The 16,249-nt window shown below is 37.3% G+C and overlaps 2 protein-coding genes across 2 annotated transcripts in view; both read left to right on the plus strand.

The window, feature by feature from the left end:
• Positions 1-16,249, plus strand: part of OTUD7A (OTU deubiquitinase 7A) — a 378,372-nt gene that overhangs the window by 227,633 nt on the left and 134,490 nt on the right. The window lies entirely within an intron of this gene.
• LOC140595453 (large ribosomal subunit protein eL32-like) lies at positions 4,992-13,529 on the plus strand. Its single transcript, XM_072737038.1, has one exon. It carries the CDS (start codon positions 12,977-12,979, stop codon positions 13,457-13,459), a length of 483 nt encoding a protein of 160 aa, XP_072593139.1. The 5' UTR covers positions 4,992-12,976; the 3' UTR covers positions 13,460-13,529.

Raw genomic sequence — 16,249 nt, forward strand, 5'->3', positions numbered from 1 at the left:
TGATTGCTCTAAGATTTCCAGTACTATGCTGAATAGAAGTGGTGGGATGGACACCCTTGCCTTGTTTCTGAGGAATGAGAGTTTTTAGCAAATTTGTTTATCTTTTCTAAAAACCAGCTCTTAGTTTCATAGGTCTTTCTATTACTTTTCTGATGTCTATTTTATTTATTTCCACTCTGGTTTTTATTTCCTTCCTTCTATTAACTTTGGACTTTGTTTTTCTTCTTTTTCTAGTTCCTTGGAGTATACAGCTAGGTTGTTTATTTCAGATCCCTTTTATTTTCTTAATGTAGGCATTTATCACTCTCAAATGCCCTCTTAAGATTGCTTTTGTTTCAACTCATAGGTTCTGATATGTTGTGTTTCCATTTTCATTTGTTTCAAGAGTCTTCTTCATTTCCTTTGTGTTTCTTCAACCCATTGGTTGTTCAGGAGTGTGCTGTTTAATTTCTAAATATTTGTAGATTCTCCAACTTTCCTTCTGTTGTTTATTTCTAGTTTCATATCATTGTTGTCAGAAAAGATCATTGGTATTATGTTAATCTTCTTAAATTTGTTAATATTTGTTTTGTAACCTATAATATGATCCATCCTAGCAAATGTTTATGTGCTCTTGAGAAGAATGTATATTCTGGATATGTAGAAAGCTTTCCAGAATAGAATGTTTTATTTTTTTTTTTAATTTCAATCAAAGTTAATTAAAATATAGAATACTATTAGGTTCGGAGTAGAGTTTAGTGATTCATCAGTTGCATGTAACATCCATTGCTCAATACATTAAGTGCCCTCTTTAATGCCCATCACCCAATTACCCCACTCACTTCCCCTGGAATAACCCTCATTTTGTTTCCTAAAGGTAAGAGTCTCATAAGGTTTCCCTCTTTCTCTGTTTTTATCCTACTTTATTTTTCCTCCCTTCCCCTATGTTTATCTTTGTTTCTTAAATTTAAATATGAGTTAAATGGGATCCCTGGGTGGCGCAGCGGTTTGGCGCCTGCCTTTGGCCCAGGGTGTGATCCTGGAGACCCGGGATTGAATCCCACATCAGGCTCCCGGTGCATGGAGTCTGCTTCTCCCTCTGCCTGTGTCTCTGCCTCTCTCTCTTTCTCTCTGTATGACTATCATAAATAAATAAAATTAAAAAAAAAAGAAAAGAAAATATCATAAATATGAGTTAAATAATATGGTATTTGTCTCTCCTGACTTATTTTCCTTAGCTTACCACTCTCTAGTTCCATCTACATTGTTGCAAATGGCAAGATTTCATTCATTTTGATGGCTAAGTATGTTTCCATTATATATATATAATTCATATATATATATATATATATATATATATATATATATATATATATACCACTTCTTTATCTATTCATTTGTTGATGGACATCTGGGCTCTTTCCATATTTTGGAAATTGTAGACGATGCTGCTATAAACATAGGGGGGCATATGCCCCTTCAAATCACTATTTTTGTATCCTTTGGATAAATGCCTAGTACTGCAATTGCTGAGTCATAGGATAGTTCTATTTTTAACTTTTGAAGGAACCTCCATACTGTTTTCCAGAGTGGCTGCACCAGTTTGCATTCTCACCAACAGTGTAAGACAGTTCCCCTTTCTCTGCATTCTCACCAACATCTATTGTTTTCTGAGTTATTAATTTTAGCCATTCTGACAGGTGTGAGATGATGTCTCATTGTGATTTAGATTTGTATTTCCCTGATGATAAATGATATTGAGCATTTTTCAGGTCTTTGTTGGCCATTTGTATGTCTTCTCTGGAGAAATGTATATTCATATCTTCTGCCCATTTCTTGACTGGATTTTTTTTTTTTTTTTTTTTTTTTTTTTTTTTTTTTTTTTTTGCTTTTTGGGTGTTGAGTTTGATAAGTTCTCTAATCTTTATAGATTTTGAATACTAGCCCTTAATCTGTCATTTGCAAATATCTTCTCCCATTCTGTAGGTTGCCTTTTAGTTTTGTTGATTGTTTCCATTGTCATGCAAAGGAAAGTACTCCTCCTGAAGTCCTAATAGTTCATTTTTGCTATTGTTTCCCTTGCCTCTGGAGTGTGTCTAGCAAGAAGTTGCTGTGGCTGAGGTCAAAGAGGTTGCTGCCTGGGTTCTCCTCTAGGATTTTGATGGATTCCTGTCTGACTTTTAGTCTTTCATCCATTTTGAGGTTTTTTTGTATGTATGGTATAAAAGGGTGGTTCAGTTTCATTCTTGTGCGTGTAGCTGTCAAGTTTTCTGATACCATTTGTTGAAGAAATTGTCTTTTATCTACTGGATATTCTTTCCTGCTTTGTTGAAGATTAGTTGATCATAGAGTTGAGGGTCTAATTTTGAGTTATCTATTCTATTCCATTGATCTGTGTGTCTGTTTTTGTCCCAGTATCATACTGTCAATGATTACAACTTGTAATACAGCTTAAGTCCAGAATTGTGATGCATCAAGCTTTAGTTTTCTCTTTCAACATTACTGTGGCTATTCAAGGTCTTTCTGATTCCATACAAATTTTAGAATTGTTTGTTCCAGCTCTGTGAAAAATGCTGGTATTATTTTGATAAGGATTGCAATAAATGTGTATATTGCTTTGAGTGGTATAGACATTTTAACAATATTTGTTCTTCCAATCCATAAGTGTGGAATGTTTTTTCCATTTCTTTCTGTCTTCTTCAATTTCTTTCATAAGTTTTCAGCGTACAATCTTTGGTTAGGTTGTTCCTGTGTATCTTAGTTTTTAGTGCAATTCTAAATGGGATCGATTTGTTGAATTCTCATTCTGCTATTTCGTTGTTGGTATATAGAAATGCAATAGACTTCTGTGCATTGATTTTATATTTTGTGACTTTGCTAAATTCCTGTATCAGTTCTAGCAAGTTTTTTGTAGTCTTTCAGGTTTTCTATGTAGAGTTTCATATCATCTGTGAAAGTGAAATTTTGACTTCTTTGTTGATTTGGATTCCTTTTATTTCTTTTTGTTGTCTGACTGCTGAGGCTAGCCCTTTGTCTTTTTATTAGAGGATTTAGTCCACTTACACCTAGAGATTATTATTGAAAGATATGAATTTAGTGCCATTGTATTACTTGTAAAGTTGCCATTCCCATAGATTGTCTCTGTTCCTTTTTAGTCTTTGTTACTCTTGGGCTTTTTCTCTGCTTAAAGGGTCTCCTTTAATATTTCTTGCAGGGCTGGTTTAGTGTTCACTAATTCCTTTAGTTTTTGTTTGCCTTGGGAACTCTCTACCTCTCCTTGTATTCTGAATGACAGCCTTGCTGGATAAAGTATTCTTGGCTGCGTATTTTTCCCATTTAACTCATTGAATATATCATGCCAGTCCTTTCTAGCCTTCCAGATCTCTGTGGACAGTTCTGTTGCCAGTTTTATGTGTCTACCCTTGTAGGTTAAGGACATCTTCTTTCTAGCTGATTTTAGAATTCTATTAATCTTTGTATCTTGCAAGTTTCGCTATGATATGTAGCGGAGTTGACCTGTTTTTGTTTATTTTGAGGGGAGTTCTTGGTGCCTCCTGGACATGAATGCCTGTTTCCTTCCCCAGATTAAGGGAGTTCTCAGCTATAATTTGTTCAAATAAACCTTCTGCCCCTTTCTCCTGATGTTCTTCTGGAACTCCTATGATATGAATATTATTTCATTTCATGTAATAACTGAGTTCCCTAACTCTGCCTGCATGATCTAATAGTTTTCTTTCCCTCTTCTTTCGGCTTCATTATTTTCCATATTTTATTTTTTATAGCCCTGATTCACTCTTCTACTTCATCCACCTACATTTTTGTGGCCTCCACTTGGGATTGCATCTTAGCTATAGCATTTTTAATTTCAGCCTGACTAGATTGTAGTTCTTTTATCTCTATAGTAAGGGATTCTCTAGTGTCTTTTTATGCTTTTTTTCAAGTCCAGCTAGTATCCTTATCATTGTTTTAAATTTTAGTTCAGACATCTTACTTATATCTGTATTGATTAAATTCTTGTCTCTGAGTACTGCCTTCTGTTCTTTCTTTTGGGGTGAATTTCTACATTTTTTTCATTTTTGTCCAGAAAAGAAAAGAAGAAAGAAAAAGAAAAAAACAACAAAAGTAACAACAGTAACAGCAAGAACAGAACAAAAAACTAGATCCTTGGTTTGTTTTGGTCTGCTTGTTAAAAGAAACTAATTCTCAAGATAAGAAAGAAAGGTGTGTGTGTGTGTGTGTGTGTGTGTATCAAAAGGGAAGGATACAAAAAATAAAACATAAAGCACATATAAAAATTAGAAAATAAAAGAATTGAAAAAAGAAAGTAAATGAAAAATAATACAAAAAATAAAGAATAAAAGTACAAAGGAGGCTAAATGCTATTCTCTCCTAAAGCTGAAGCTTTTCAGCCCTCTATGATCAGTAAACTTGGTGCTATGGAGTTGTTTATGCTGATCTTCGGGGGAAGGGCCTGTTGCGCTCAGTTTCTGGTGGACTTACCCAAATGGAGATGCACCTCCAGAGCTTGGGGAAGCAAGGCTTGATGTAAGCGGCTCCAGCCTCCACTAGGTGGCACTGTTTTGCTCTCTGAAGGCTTTTAGCACTTATGGGCATGATAAATATGGCTGTGCCCTTCTCTCCAGCCTTAAGCTGGTAATTTGCACCCCCACTCCTCCCAGTTTTTAGTGAACCCTCACAGAAAAGCAATAAATCACTCCTGTCTCGCTGGTTTCCTACAAAACTCTATGTTCATCCTATCTGCGTCTGAGCGTTTTTATCTCAGGCATGGGACTGAGTTTCAAAATTCCAACTTTTAGGGATTCCTGCAGCAGGGACCCATGCTGAGGGTCTCACCACACTTCTGCCTTTTGCTGGACCTGTCCCAGGAAAGCCATTACACAACCACACAGCAGTTCAGAGTTTATAGCAACACGGAGCAGAAAGCCGGCACTTAGACTCACTATTCTCAGCTGGCTTCCACACTCCTATGCCTGGGAACTCTGTGGAGCTCAGGCACCACCAGTTCATCTTGCCACCATGAGGAGCCTCAACCCATCCTGTCACACCTGGGATTCTGCCCTACTTCACCACCTGAGCACTGTTAAGCCATGTTCCCCACTGGAACAGACTTCCAGAAGTTGAGATTTTGTGCTCTGCTGCTTATATTGTTTTGCAGTAGTTTCCCTAAGCAGGCTCCCTCCTCTCCACCATATCCTCAGCTATATCACACCAGATTCAGGTGTCTGAAACTCCTGCTTTCTAAAAGGTAGTCACTTTTCTACTTGTAGCCTTGCGGTATTTGTTTCCTCAGAACTCCAGTTGATTTCTGAGGTGTTCAGAATGATTTGATAACTATCTAGCTGTATTCAAAGATGAGACAACTTAGAGTCCCCCTACTACTCCACCATCTTAACTCTTCCACCAAAGTCAAAATGCCAGACATGGCCATATCCCCAGGGACTGAGGAGGCAGCAGTGAGCTGAAGCCCTGAGTCTTAGCTCTCGGCAGAAGGGAGGCCAGGTCACCCCGAGCATGAGGACCCTGCCTAGGCTCGGCAGGCAGCTCTGGATACCACTGAGGTCACAGTATACAGAAAGACAATCAAGAGAAATCTAGGGGAAGCTGGAAACCATCAGGTTATTGAAGCCACAAAGGGGGCAGAAAATATAGAGGAAAGAAGGCTTATCAGATTTTCTTCCTAAACCTCTTTGAAATAACAGCATGTTTTAATCAGATACTTTCTGCTCCATGTGCTGCCACCAAAGTGATCTTTTTAAGTTCAATTTTGGAGGGAGGGGCAAGATGGCAGAAGAGTATGGGTCCTCAACTCACCTGGCCCCACAAATTTACCTACATAACTCTCAAAACATCCTGAACACCTATGAATTTGACCTGGGATTTAAAGACAGAACAGCTGGAATGCTACAGAGAGAAATTTTCACTTCTAACAAGGGTGTATTTTCCTTAGGTCGTGATTGATCTTTTTGACTCACCCCACTCATACAGCCACTCTGCACTGGACAAATGACTAGAAAAAAAGAACTCACCACAAAAGAAAGAAACGGAAACAGCACTCGCTGCCACAGAGTTACAGAATTTGGATTTCAATACCGTGTCAGAAATTCAATTCAGAAGTACAATTATTAAGCTGCTGGTGGCTCTGGAAAAAAGAATAAATAATTCTAGAGACTTCGTTACTGCAGAATTGAGATCTAATCAGGCCGAAATTAAAAATAGATTAAATGAGATGCAACCCAAACTGGATGTTCTAACTCCTAGGGTTAATGAGGTGGAAGACAGAGTGAGTGACATAGAAGATAAGTTGATGGTAGGCAAGGAAGCTGAGGGAAAAAATGAAAAACAACTAAGAGCTCATAAGGAAAGTCTTGGGGAAATAAATGAGAGCTTGAGAAGGAAGAATATATATCTAATTGAGATTCCAGAAGAGGCTGAGAGAAAGGACCACAAAGTACATTTGAACAAATCATAGCTGAGAACTTCCCAAATCTGGGGAAGGAAACAGGCATTCAGATCCAAGAGATAGAGAGGACCCCCAAAAAAATCAACAAAAACCATTCAACACCTCAGTATTTAATAGTGAAACTTGCAAATTTCAAAGATAAAGAGAAAATCCTTAAAGCAGCGAGAGACAAGAGATTCTTGACTTATATGGGGAGAAATACCAGATTAACAGCAGACCTCTCCACAGAGACCTGGAAGGCCAGAAAGGGCTGGCAGGATATATTCAGGGCACTACATGAGAAGAACATGCAGCCAAGAATACTCTCTCCAGCTAGGCTCTGATTCAGAATAGAAGGAGAGATAAAGAGCTTCCAAGATAGGCAGAAAATGAAAGAATATCTGACCACCAAACCAGGTCTGCAAGAAATATTAAGGGGGATCCTGTAAAAGAAAGAGGAAGCCCAAAGATATAATCCACAAAACAGGAACTGAATAGTTCTTACAATGACACTAAATTCCTATCTTTTAATAGTTACTCTGAACATGAATGGGTGAAATGATCCCATCAAAAAACGCAGGGTTTCAACTGAATAAAAAAGCAAAACCCACCTATTTACTGTCTACAAGGACACCTAAGGACACCTCCAGCCTGAAAATGAGGGAGTGGAGAACCACTTGCCATTCAAATGATCCTGAAAAGATAGCAATCCTTGTATCAGATAAATTAGGGTTTATACCAAAGACTGTTCTAAGAGATGAAGAGGGATCATACTTAAAGGGTCAATGCAACAAGAAGACCTAACAATCATGAATGTTTATGCCCTTAATGTGGGAGCTGCCAAGTATATCAATCAATAACCAAAGTAAAGACATACTTAGATAATGATACACTAATAGTAGGAGACTTCAACATGGCACTTTTAGCAAATGACAGATATTCTAACCACAACATCACCAAAGAAACAAGGCCTTAAATGATACACTGGACCAGATGGATTTCACAGATATATACAGAACTTTCCCTCTGAACACAACTGAATACACATTCTTCTCAAAGTACACATGGAACTTTCTCCAGAATAGACCACATACTGCATCACAAATCAGGTCTTAACTGATACCAAAAGATTGGAATTGTCTCCTGCATATTTTCAAACCATAATGCTTTGAAACTAGAACTAAACCACAAGAAGAAGTTTGGAACAAACTCAAACACATGGAGGTTAAAGAGCATCCTACTAAAAGACGAATGGTTCAACCAGGAAATTAGAGAAGAATTAAAAAGATTCATGGAAACTAATGAAAATGAAGATACAACTGTTCAAAATCCTTGGGATACAGCAAAAGTGGTCCTAAGAGGGAAATACATAATACAAGCCACCTGCAAAAAAATTGGAAAAAATCAGGTACACAAGCTAACCTTGCACCTAAAGGAATTAGAGAAAGAACAGCAAGTAAAACCTACACCAAGCAGAAGAGAGATAATAAAGACTCAAGCAGAACTCAATGAAATGGAGACCAGAAGAACTGTAAAGATCAACAAAACCAGGAGTCAGTTCTTTGCAAGAATTAATATGATAGACAAACCCCTAGCCAGCTTTATTAAAAAGAAAAGGGAAAAGACTCAAATTAATAAAATTGCAAATGAAAAAGGAGAGATTACAACCAAGACCAAGGAAATACAAACGGTTTTAAAACTTATTATGAAAAAAAAAGTATTATGAGCAGCTATATGGCAACAAATTAGGCAATCTAGAAGAAATGGATGCCTTTCTGGAAAACCACAAATTACCGAAACTCGAACAGGAAGAAATAGAAGACCTGAATAGGCCAATAACCAGCGAGGAAATTGAAGCACTCATCAAAAAGCTCCAAGACACAAAAGTTCAGGGCCAGGTGACTTCCCAGAGGAATTCTATCAAACGTTTAAAGAAGAAATAATATCTATTCTACTAAAACTGTTTCGAGGGATAGAAAGGGATGGAATACTTCCAAACTCTTTTTATGAGGCCAGCATTACCTTGATTCTAAAACCAGGCAAAGACCTCACCACAAAGGAGGATTATAGACCAATATTCCTGATGAACACAGATGCAAAAATTCTCAACAAGTTATTGCTAATAGGATCCAATAGTACATTAAGAAGATTATTCACCATGACCAAGTGGGATTTATACCCAGGATGCAAGGGTGATTCAACACTCCTAAAACAACGTGATAGATTACATCAATAAGACTATAGACAAGAACCATATGATCTTCTCAATAGATGCACAGAAAGCATTTGACAAAATACAGCATCCATTCCTGTTAAAACTCTTCAAAGTATAGGGATAGAGGGAATAATCCTCAGCATCTTAAAAGTCATCTACAGAAAGCCCACAGCAAATATCATTCTCAATGGGGAAACACTGGGAGCCTTTCCCCTAAGATCAGGAACATGACAGTGATGTCCACTCTCACCACTGCTATTCAACATAGTCCTAGAAGTCCTAGCCTCAGCAATCAGACAACAAAAAGAAATAAAAGTCATTCAAATTGGCAAAGAAGAAGTCAAACTCTCCCTCTTTGCCGATGACATGAAACTCTACATAGAAAACCCAAAGGACTCTGCCCCAATATTGCTAGAACTCATACAGCAATTTGGTAGCGTGGCAGGATACAAAATCAATGCCCAGAAATCAGTGGCATTTCTATACACTAACAATGAAACTGAAGAAAGAGAAATTAAGGAGTCAATCCCATTTACAATTGCACCCAAAAGCATAAGATACCTAGGAATAAACCTAACCAAAGAGGTAAAGGATCTATACCCTAAGAACTACAGAACACTTCTGAAAGAAATTGAGGAAGACACAAAGAGATGGAAAAATATCCCATGCTCATGGATTGGAAGAATTAATATTGTGAAAATCTCTATGCTCCCCAGGGCAATTTACACCTAATGCAATCCCTATTAAAATACCATGGACTTTCTTCAGAGAGTTGGAACAAATCATCTTAAGATTTACATGGAATCAGCAAAGACCCCAAATACCAGGGGAATATTGAAAAAGAAAACCAATGCCAGGGGCATCACAGTGCCAGATTTTTAAGCTGTGTTACAAAGCTGTGATTATCGAGACAGTGTGGTACTGGCACAAAAACAGACACATAGATCAATGGAACAGAATAGAGAATCCAGAAGTGGACCCTCAACTTTATGGTCAACTAATCTTTGACAAAGCAGGAAAGACTATCCACTGGAAGAAAGACAGTCTCTTCAATAAATGGTGCTGGGAAAATTGGACATCCACATGCAGAAGAATGAAACTAGACCACTCTCTTGCACCATACACAAAGATAAACTCAAAATGTATGAAAGATCTAAATGTGAGACAAGATTCCCTCAAAATCCTAGAGGAGAACACAGGCAACACCCTTTTCGAACTTGGCCACAGTAACTTCTTGCAAGATACATCTATGAAGGCAAGGGAAAAAAAACAAAAATAAACTATTGGGACTTAATCAGAATAAAAAGCTTCTGCACAGCAAAAGAAACAGTCAAGAAAACTAAAAGACAATCTGTAGAATGGGAGAAGATATTTGCAAATGATATATCAGATAAAGGGCTAGAGGTCTATAAAGAATTTATTAAACTCAACACACAAGATACAAACAATCCAATCATGAAATGGGCAGAAAACATGAACAGAAATTTCACCAACAACATATGTTCAACAAATACGTGAGAAAATGCTCTGCATCACTTGCCGTCAGGGAAATACAAATCAAAACCACAATGAGGTACCACCTCACACCAGTGAGAATGGTGAAAATTAACAACACAGGAAACAAAAATATTGGAGAGAATGTGGAGAAAGAGGAACCCTCTTACACTGTTGGTGGGAATGTGAAGTGGTGCAGACACTCTGGAAAACTGTGTGGAGGCTCCTCAAAGAATTAAAAATAGAGCTACCCTACAACCCAGCAATTGCACTACTGGGTAGTTACCCCAAGGATACAGATGTAGTGAAAGACCAGGACACCTGCACCCCAACGTTCATAGCAGCAATGTCTACAATAGCCAAACTGTGGGAGGAGCCTCAATGTCCTTTGACAGATGAATGGATAAAGAAGGGGTGGTCTATATATACAATGGAATATTACTCAGCTATCAGAAAGGATGAATACCCACCATTTGCCTTGATGTGGATAGAACTAGAGGGTGTTATGGTGAGGGAAATAAGTCAATCAGGGAAGGACAATCATATGGTTTCACTCATACGGGGAATATAAGAAATAGTGAAAGACATTATAAGGTAAAGGAAGGGAACTGAGTGGGGAAAATTAGAGACAGAGACAAACCATGAGAGACTCCTAAATCTGGGAAAGGAACAGTGTTATGGAAGGGGAGGTGGGTGGGGGAATGGGGTAACTGGGTGACAAGCACTGAAGAGGACACTTGATGGGATGAGCACTAGGTGTTATACTATATGTTGGCAAATTGAACTTCAATAAAAACAAATGAAAAAAAAAGTCCAAATGCCAGCAAAGAATATTTTAAAACAAAGTACCAGGAAACATCTGGTTCCCGACTAGATGGAGTATCAGAAAGTGGGTTTACTCTCATGTTTGGAAAAGAATAAAAAGCAGTATAAATGAAACAAAACACTTAATATTAGACAGTGAAGGACAGTGATCCCCAAACGATGAAAATCAAACATTAGTCCTAGGGTTGCCTATCCGATGGCCATGAGAGTGTTTCCAGGATGTAGTGTCGGAAGGAGGAACCCACATGAACTGTGGCAGATGCCCTAATGTGAAGAGACAGAACTAAGAGTCTAGGGATTGAAGGAAACTGGAATTTGACGTTCAAACACAAGATAAGAGAGAGCTAGCACTTATGGTGGGTTTACTTCTACTACTCAGTGAGTGTGTCTGAGGAAACTATGTGCAGCCAGGGAGAGAGAAAACTAGAAGGATTAGATTAGATGAGACATTACCCACTGCAGACACAGGCCAAGAAAAGTGCCTGTACTCCTCAGCCAAACTAGAAAGCTCTGAATATAACATCTAGAAGAGTCTTGCCTCAGTAGTGGGGAATAATTAGCTCAGGAATAAAAACAGATCTAGTCACACTGATGAACCTTAAAAGCAATACCCAAAAGGACTAAATTGTTTCCAAGAAATATAACTACATTCCATAAAAAAGCTCAGTGATAGTTTTACAATACGAATATAAACTTGTCCAGCACCAAACGATATAAAATCCACCGTGTCTGGCAACCAATCAAAAGTTACTAGTGAAGCAAAAAAAGCAAGATAATGAGGAGACATTATTTGAATCAAACTAACCTGGACTTAACAGATGTTATAATTATCAGACAGACATTAAATGTTAGTAAAACTGCATTCTGTATATCTGAAGCATTAAGGACATAGAAGATATTTTTAAAGACCCAAATCAAACCTCCAGAAATTAAAACTACCATACCTAAGAAGAAAAATAACTCAATAGGATTAACAGTGGATTGGATATCACAGAAGAAAGATTAAACATAAACAGCAGTAGAAATTATCCAAAATGAAATAGAGAAAATAGGATTAACAGAGAAAACATCAATGAGCTATGGGGAAGGTGTAGTCAGCCTTACATGTGTATAGTTGGAGTCCCTGAAAGAGGAACATGGGGTGACGAAGAAATATTTGAAGAAATAAGCAGTACTTTGGTGGGAATTTATATATCTAACCACCTTTATTAGAAAATAATCAAGGCCTCCAATCAGTGACCTCAATTTCTACCTTAAAAGCTAGAAAAATAAAAGCTAATTAAATCCAAAGCAAAAGAAGTTAAAGAAAAAGTTGAATAATAAATAGCAGAATAGAAGTTAATGAAATAGAGCACAGAAAAACAATAGAGAAACTCAATAAAACCAAAGGCAGATTTTCTGAGATCAATAAAATTGATAAACCTTGGGATGCCTGGGCCACTCAGCAGTTGAGCATCTGCCTTTGGCTCAGGATGTGATCCCAGGTCTGGGATCGAGTTCCGCATCGGTCTCCCTGCGAGGAGCCTGCTTCTCCCTCTGCCTATGTCTCTGCTTCTCTCTGTCTCTCACGAATAAATAAATAAAATCTTTTAAAAAATTAATAAACCTTTAGACAAATTATCAGGGAAAAAAGGAGATGCAAATTAATATAAAGAATGAGAGATGACTTCAGTATAGGTTGTACAAGTACTAAAATAATTATAAGGGAATATTATGGATAATCTATACCAATAATCACAACTTACATGAAATCAACAAATCCCTTGAAAGTTGTAAACTACCAAGCCTAATACAAGAAAATATATATAGGGATGCCTGAGTGACTCAGCAGTTAAGTGTCTGCCTTTGGCTCAGGTCATGATCCTGGAGTCCCGGGATTGAGTCCCACATCAGGCTCCCTGCATGGAGCCTGCTTCTCCCTCTGCCTATGTCTCAGCCTCTCTCTTTCTGTGTCTCTCATGAATAAATAAATAAAATCTTTTAAAAAGGAAAAAATAAATAACATGGATATCTCTGTATCTGTTCAAGAAATGTATATTGAAAAAGCCTTCCGGGGCAGCCATCGATCGCTGGGCATCATGGCTGCCCTCAGACCTCTGGTGAAGCCCAAGATCGTTAAAAAGAGGACCAAGAAGTTCATCCGGCACCAGTCAGACCGATATGTCAAGATTAAGCGCAACTGGCGGAAACCCAGAGGCATTGACAATAGGGTACGCAGAAGATTCAAGGGCCAAATCTTGATGCCCAACATTGGTTATGGGAGCAACAAGAAAACAAAGCACATGCTGCCCAGTGGCTTCCGGAAGTTCCTAGTCCACAACGTCAAGGAGCTTGAAGTGCTGCTGATGTGCAACAAATCTTATTGTGCAGAGATTGCTCACAATGTATCCTCCAAGAACCGCAAAGCCATTGTGGAAAGAGCTGCCCAGCTGGCCATCAGAGTCACCAATCCCAATGCCAGGCTGCGTAGCGAAGAAAATGAATAAACAGCTTATGTGCGTGTCATATTTGTGTTAATAAAACCATAAAACTACAAAAAAAAAAAAAAAAGAAAAAGCCTTCCGACAAAGATAATGCAGGCATAGATCGCTTCACTGGTAAATTCTATTACACATATAAAGAAGAGATTATACCAATTCTACACAAATTCTTCCAGAAAATTGAAGAAGATATACTTCCCAATTCGTTTTTTGAGTCCAGCATTATCCTACTACAAAATGAAACAAAACTACATACAGATATTCCTGATGAAGATCAGTTGGAAACTCTGAACAAAATTTTAGCAATTTGAATTCTGCAATATGTAAAAAGGATAACACATTATGATCAAGTGGGTTATATCTTAAGAATGCAAAACTAGTTTAATATTCAAATATCAATCATTGTAATTTATCATATTAACAAGCCCAAAACCAGAAATTTTATGACCATGTTGATAGGTACAGAAAGAGTCTATGATAAAATCCAACTGCATTCTTATTAAAAAAAAAAACTCTCAGAAAACTCGGAATAGAAGGGTACTTCCTCAATACAATCTAGAACATTGACAAAACAAAACAAACAAAAAACAAGCAAACAACAATAAAAAAGAACCTACAATTACCATGATGCTTACTGGTGAAAGAAAGAGTATTTTCCCCTAATGTCAAGACAAGGATGCCCACTTTCACAGTTGCTATTCAATATTTCCCTGGAGATTTTGTTTGGTGCAGTAAAGCAAAGACCATCTAGATTGAAAAGGAAAAGTAAGCTCTTCTTTACTCACAGAAAACAAAATGACCTATGTATAAGATTCAGTAGTATTTACAAAATAGTTGTTAGAACTAATAAATGAGTTCATCAGTGTTGCAGTATACAGGATCAGTAGACAGAAGTCTTTTATTCCTGCATATTTGCAATGAATAAGTGGAAATTGAACTTCCAAAATAACTTTTCCATAGCATTGAAAAAAAATGAAATAGTAGAGATATGACAAATGTGTGTTCAGGCCTATACACTGAAACTACACTTTAAGGAAATTAAAGATCTAGATAAAAAGGAAGATGTAGCATGTCCCTGGGACAGAAGACTCAATATTGTTAAGATGTCAGTTCGTTCCAAATTGATCTCCTTTTTGGAGTTTTCATTTAAATTCCAGTATAGTTAACATACAGTGTTATATTAGTTTCAGGTGTACAGTATAGTAACTCAGCCATTTCATACATTGCCCAGTGCTCATCACAAGTACACTCCTTAATCCTCATCACCTATTTAACCCATCCCACTCCACCCCACCCCAGTTTGTTTTCTATGATTGTTACTTGATTTGTCTTTCTTCTTTTTCCCCCTTTGCTTCTTTGTTTTCTTTCTTAAATTCCACTTATGAGTGAAATCAAATGATACTTGTCTTTCTCTGACTGACTTATTGCACTTAGCATTATACTGTCTAGCTCCATCCATGTCATTGAATATGGCAAAGTTGCTTTTATTTTATGGCTGAATAATATTACATCATGTATATATACACATCACTCTTCTTTATCCATGGACACCTGGGCTGCCCGTTGTCTTGGCTATTATAAATAATGCTGCTATAAACTTATGGGTGCATGTATCCCTTTTAATTAGTGTTTTTGTACCCTTTGGGAAAATACCCAGTAGTGTGATTGCTAGATCATAGAGTAGTTCTATCTTTAATTTTTTGAAGAAACTCTATACTGTTTTCCACAGTAGTACACCAGTTTGCATTCCCACCAACAGCGCATGATTATTCCTTTTTTCTCAATGTTCTCCCCAACACCTGTTGTTTCTTGTATTGTTGATATCAGCCATTATGACAGGTGTGAGGTGATAACGCATTGTAGTTTTATTTACATTTCCCTAATGATAAGTGATGATGAATATCTCTTCATGTGTCTGTTGGACATCTAGGTGTCTTCTTTGGAGAAATGTCTGTTCATATCTTCTGCCCATTCTTTAATTGGACTATTTAGTTTTGGATATTGAGTTGTATAAGTTCTTCATATATTTTTGACACGAACCCTTTATCAGATATGTCATTTGCTAATATCTTCTCCCATTCAGTAGATTGCCTTTTAAGGTTTTGTTGATTTTTTTTTCCTTCACTGTGCAGAAGCTTTTTATTTTGATGAAGTCCCAATAGATTATTCTTGCTTTTGTTTGCCTTGCCTCAGGATTATCTAGAAAAAAGTTGGTATGGCCAATGGCAGAGAAGTTACTGCCTGTATTCTGTTCTAGGATTTTTGTGGTTTCAGGTCTTACATTCAGATCTTTAGTCCATTTTTAATTTATTTCTGTGTATGGGGTAAGAACGTGGTCAGTTTCATTCTTATGCATGTTGCTGTCCAGTTTTCCCAACACCATTTGTTGAAGAGACATTCTTTTTCCCATTGGATATGCTTTCCTGCCTCCTTGAAAATTAACTGACCATATAGTTGTGGTCATTGCTGGGTTTTCTCTTCTGATCTATTGACCTATGCACCCATTTTTGTGCCAGTACCATACTATTTTGATTACTACAACTTTGTAATATAATATGAAGTCCATAATTGCAATGACTCCAGCTTTGCTTTGCTTTTTTTCCCCCCAAGATTGTTTTGGCCATTCAGGGTCTTTTGTGGTTGCATACAAATTTTAGGATTTTTTTGTTACAGTTTTGTTAAAAAATGCTGTTAGAAAAGACACACACACACACACACACACACACACAAAGGCTGTTAGTATTTGGTAGGATTAAATCTGTAGATTTCTTGGGATTAATATAGACATTTTAGCAA

Source organism: Vulpes vulpes, chromosome 14, assembly GCF_048418805.1.
Source record: "Vulpes vulpes isolate BD-2025 chromosome 14, VulVul3, whole genome shotgun sequence".
In the NCBI taxonomy this organism is placed as follows: domain Eukaryota; kingdom Metazoa; phylum Chordata; class Mammalia; order Carnivora; family Canidae; genus Vulpes; species Vulpes vulpes.

Coding starts and splice junctions, on each gene's coding strand:
- LOC140595453 (XM_072737038.1), top strand. CDS start 12,977: ATGGATATCTCTGTATCTGTTCAAGAAATGTATATTGAAAAAGCCTTC.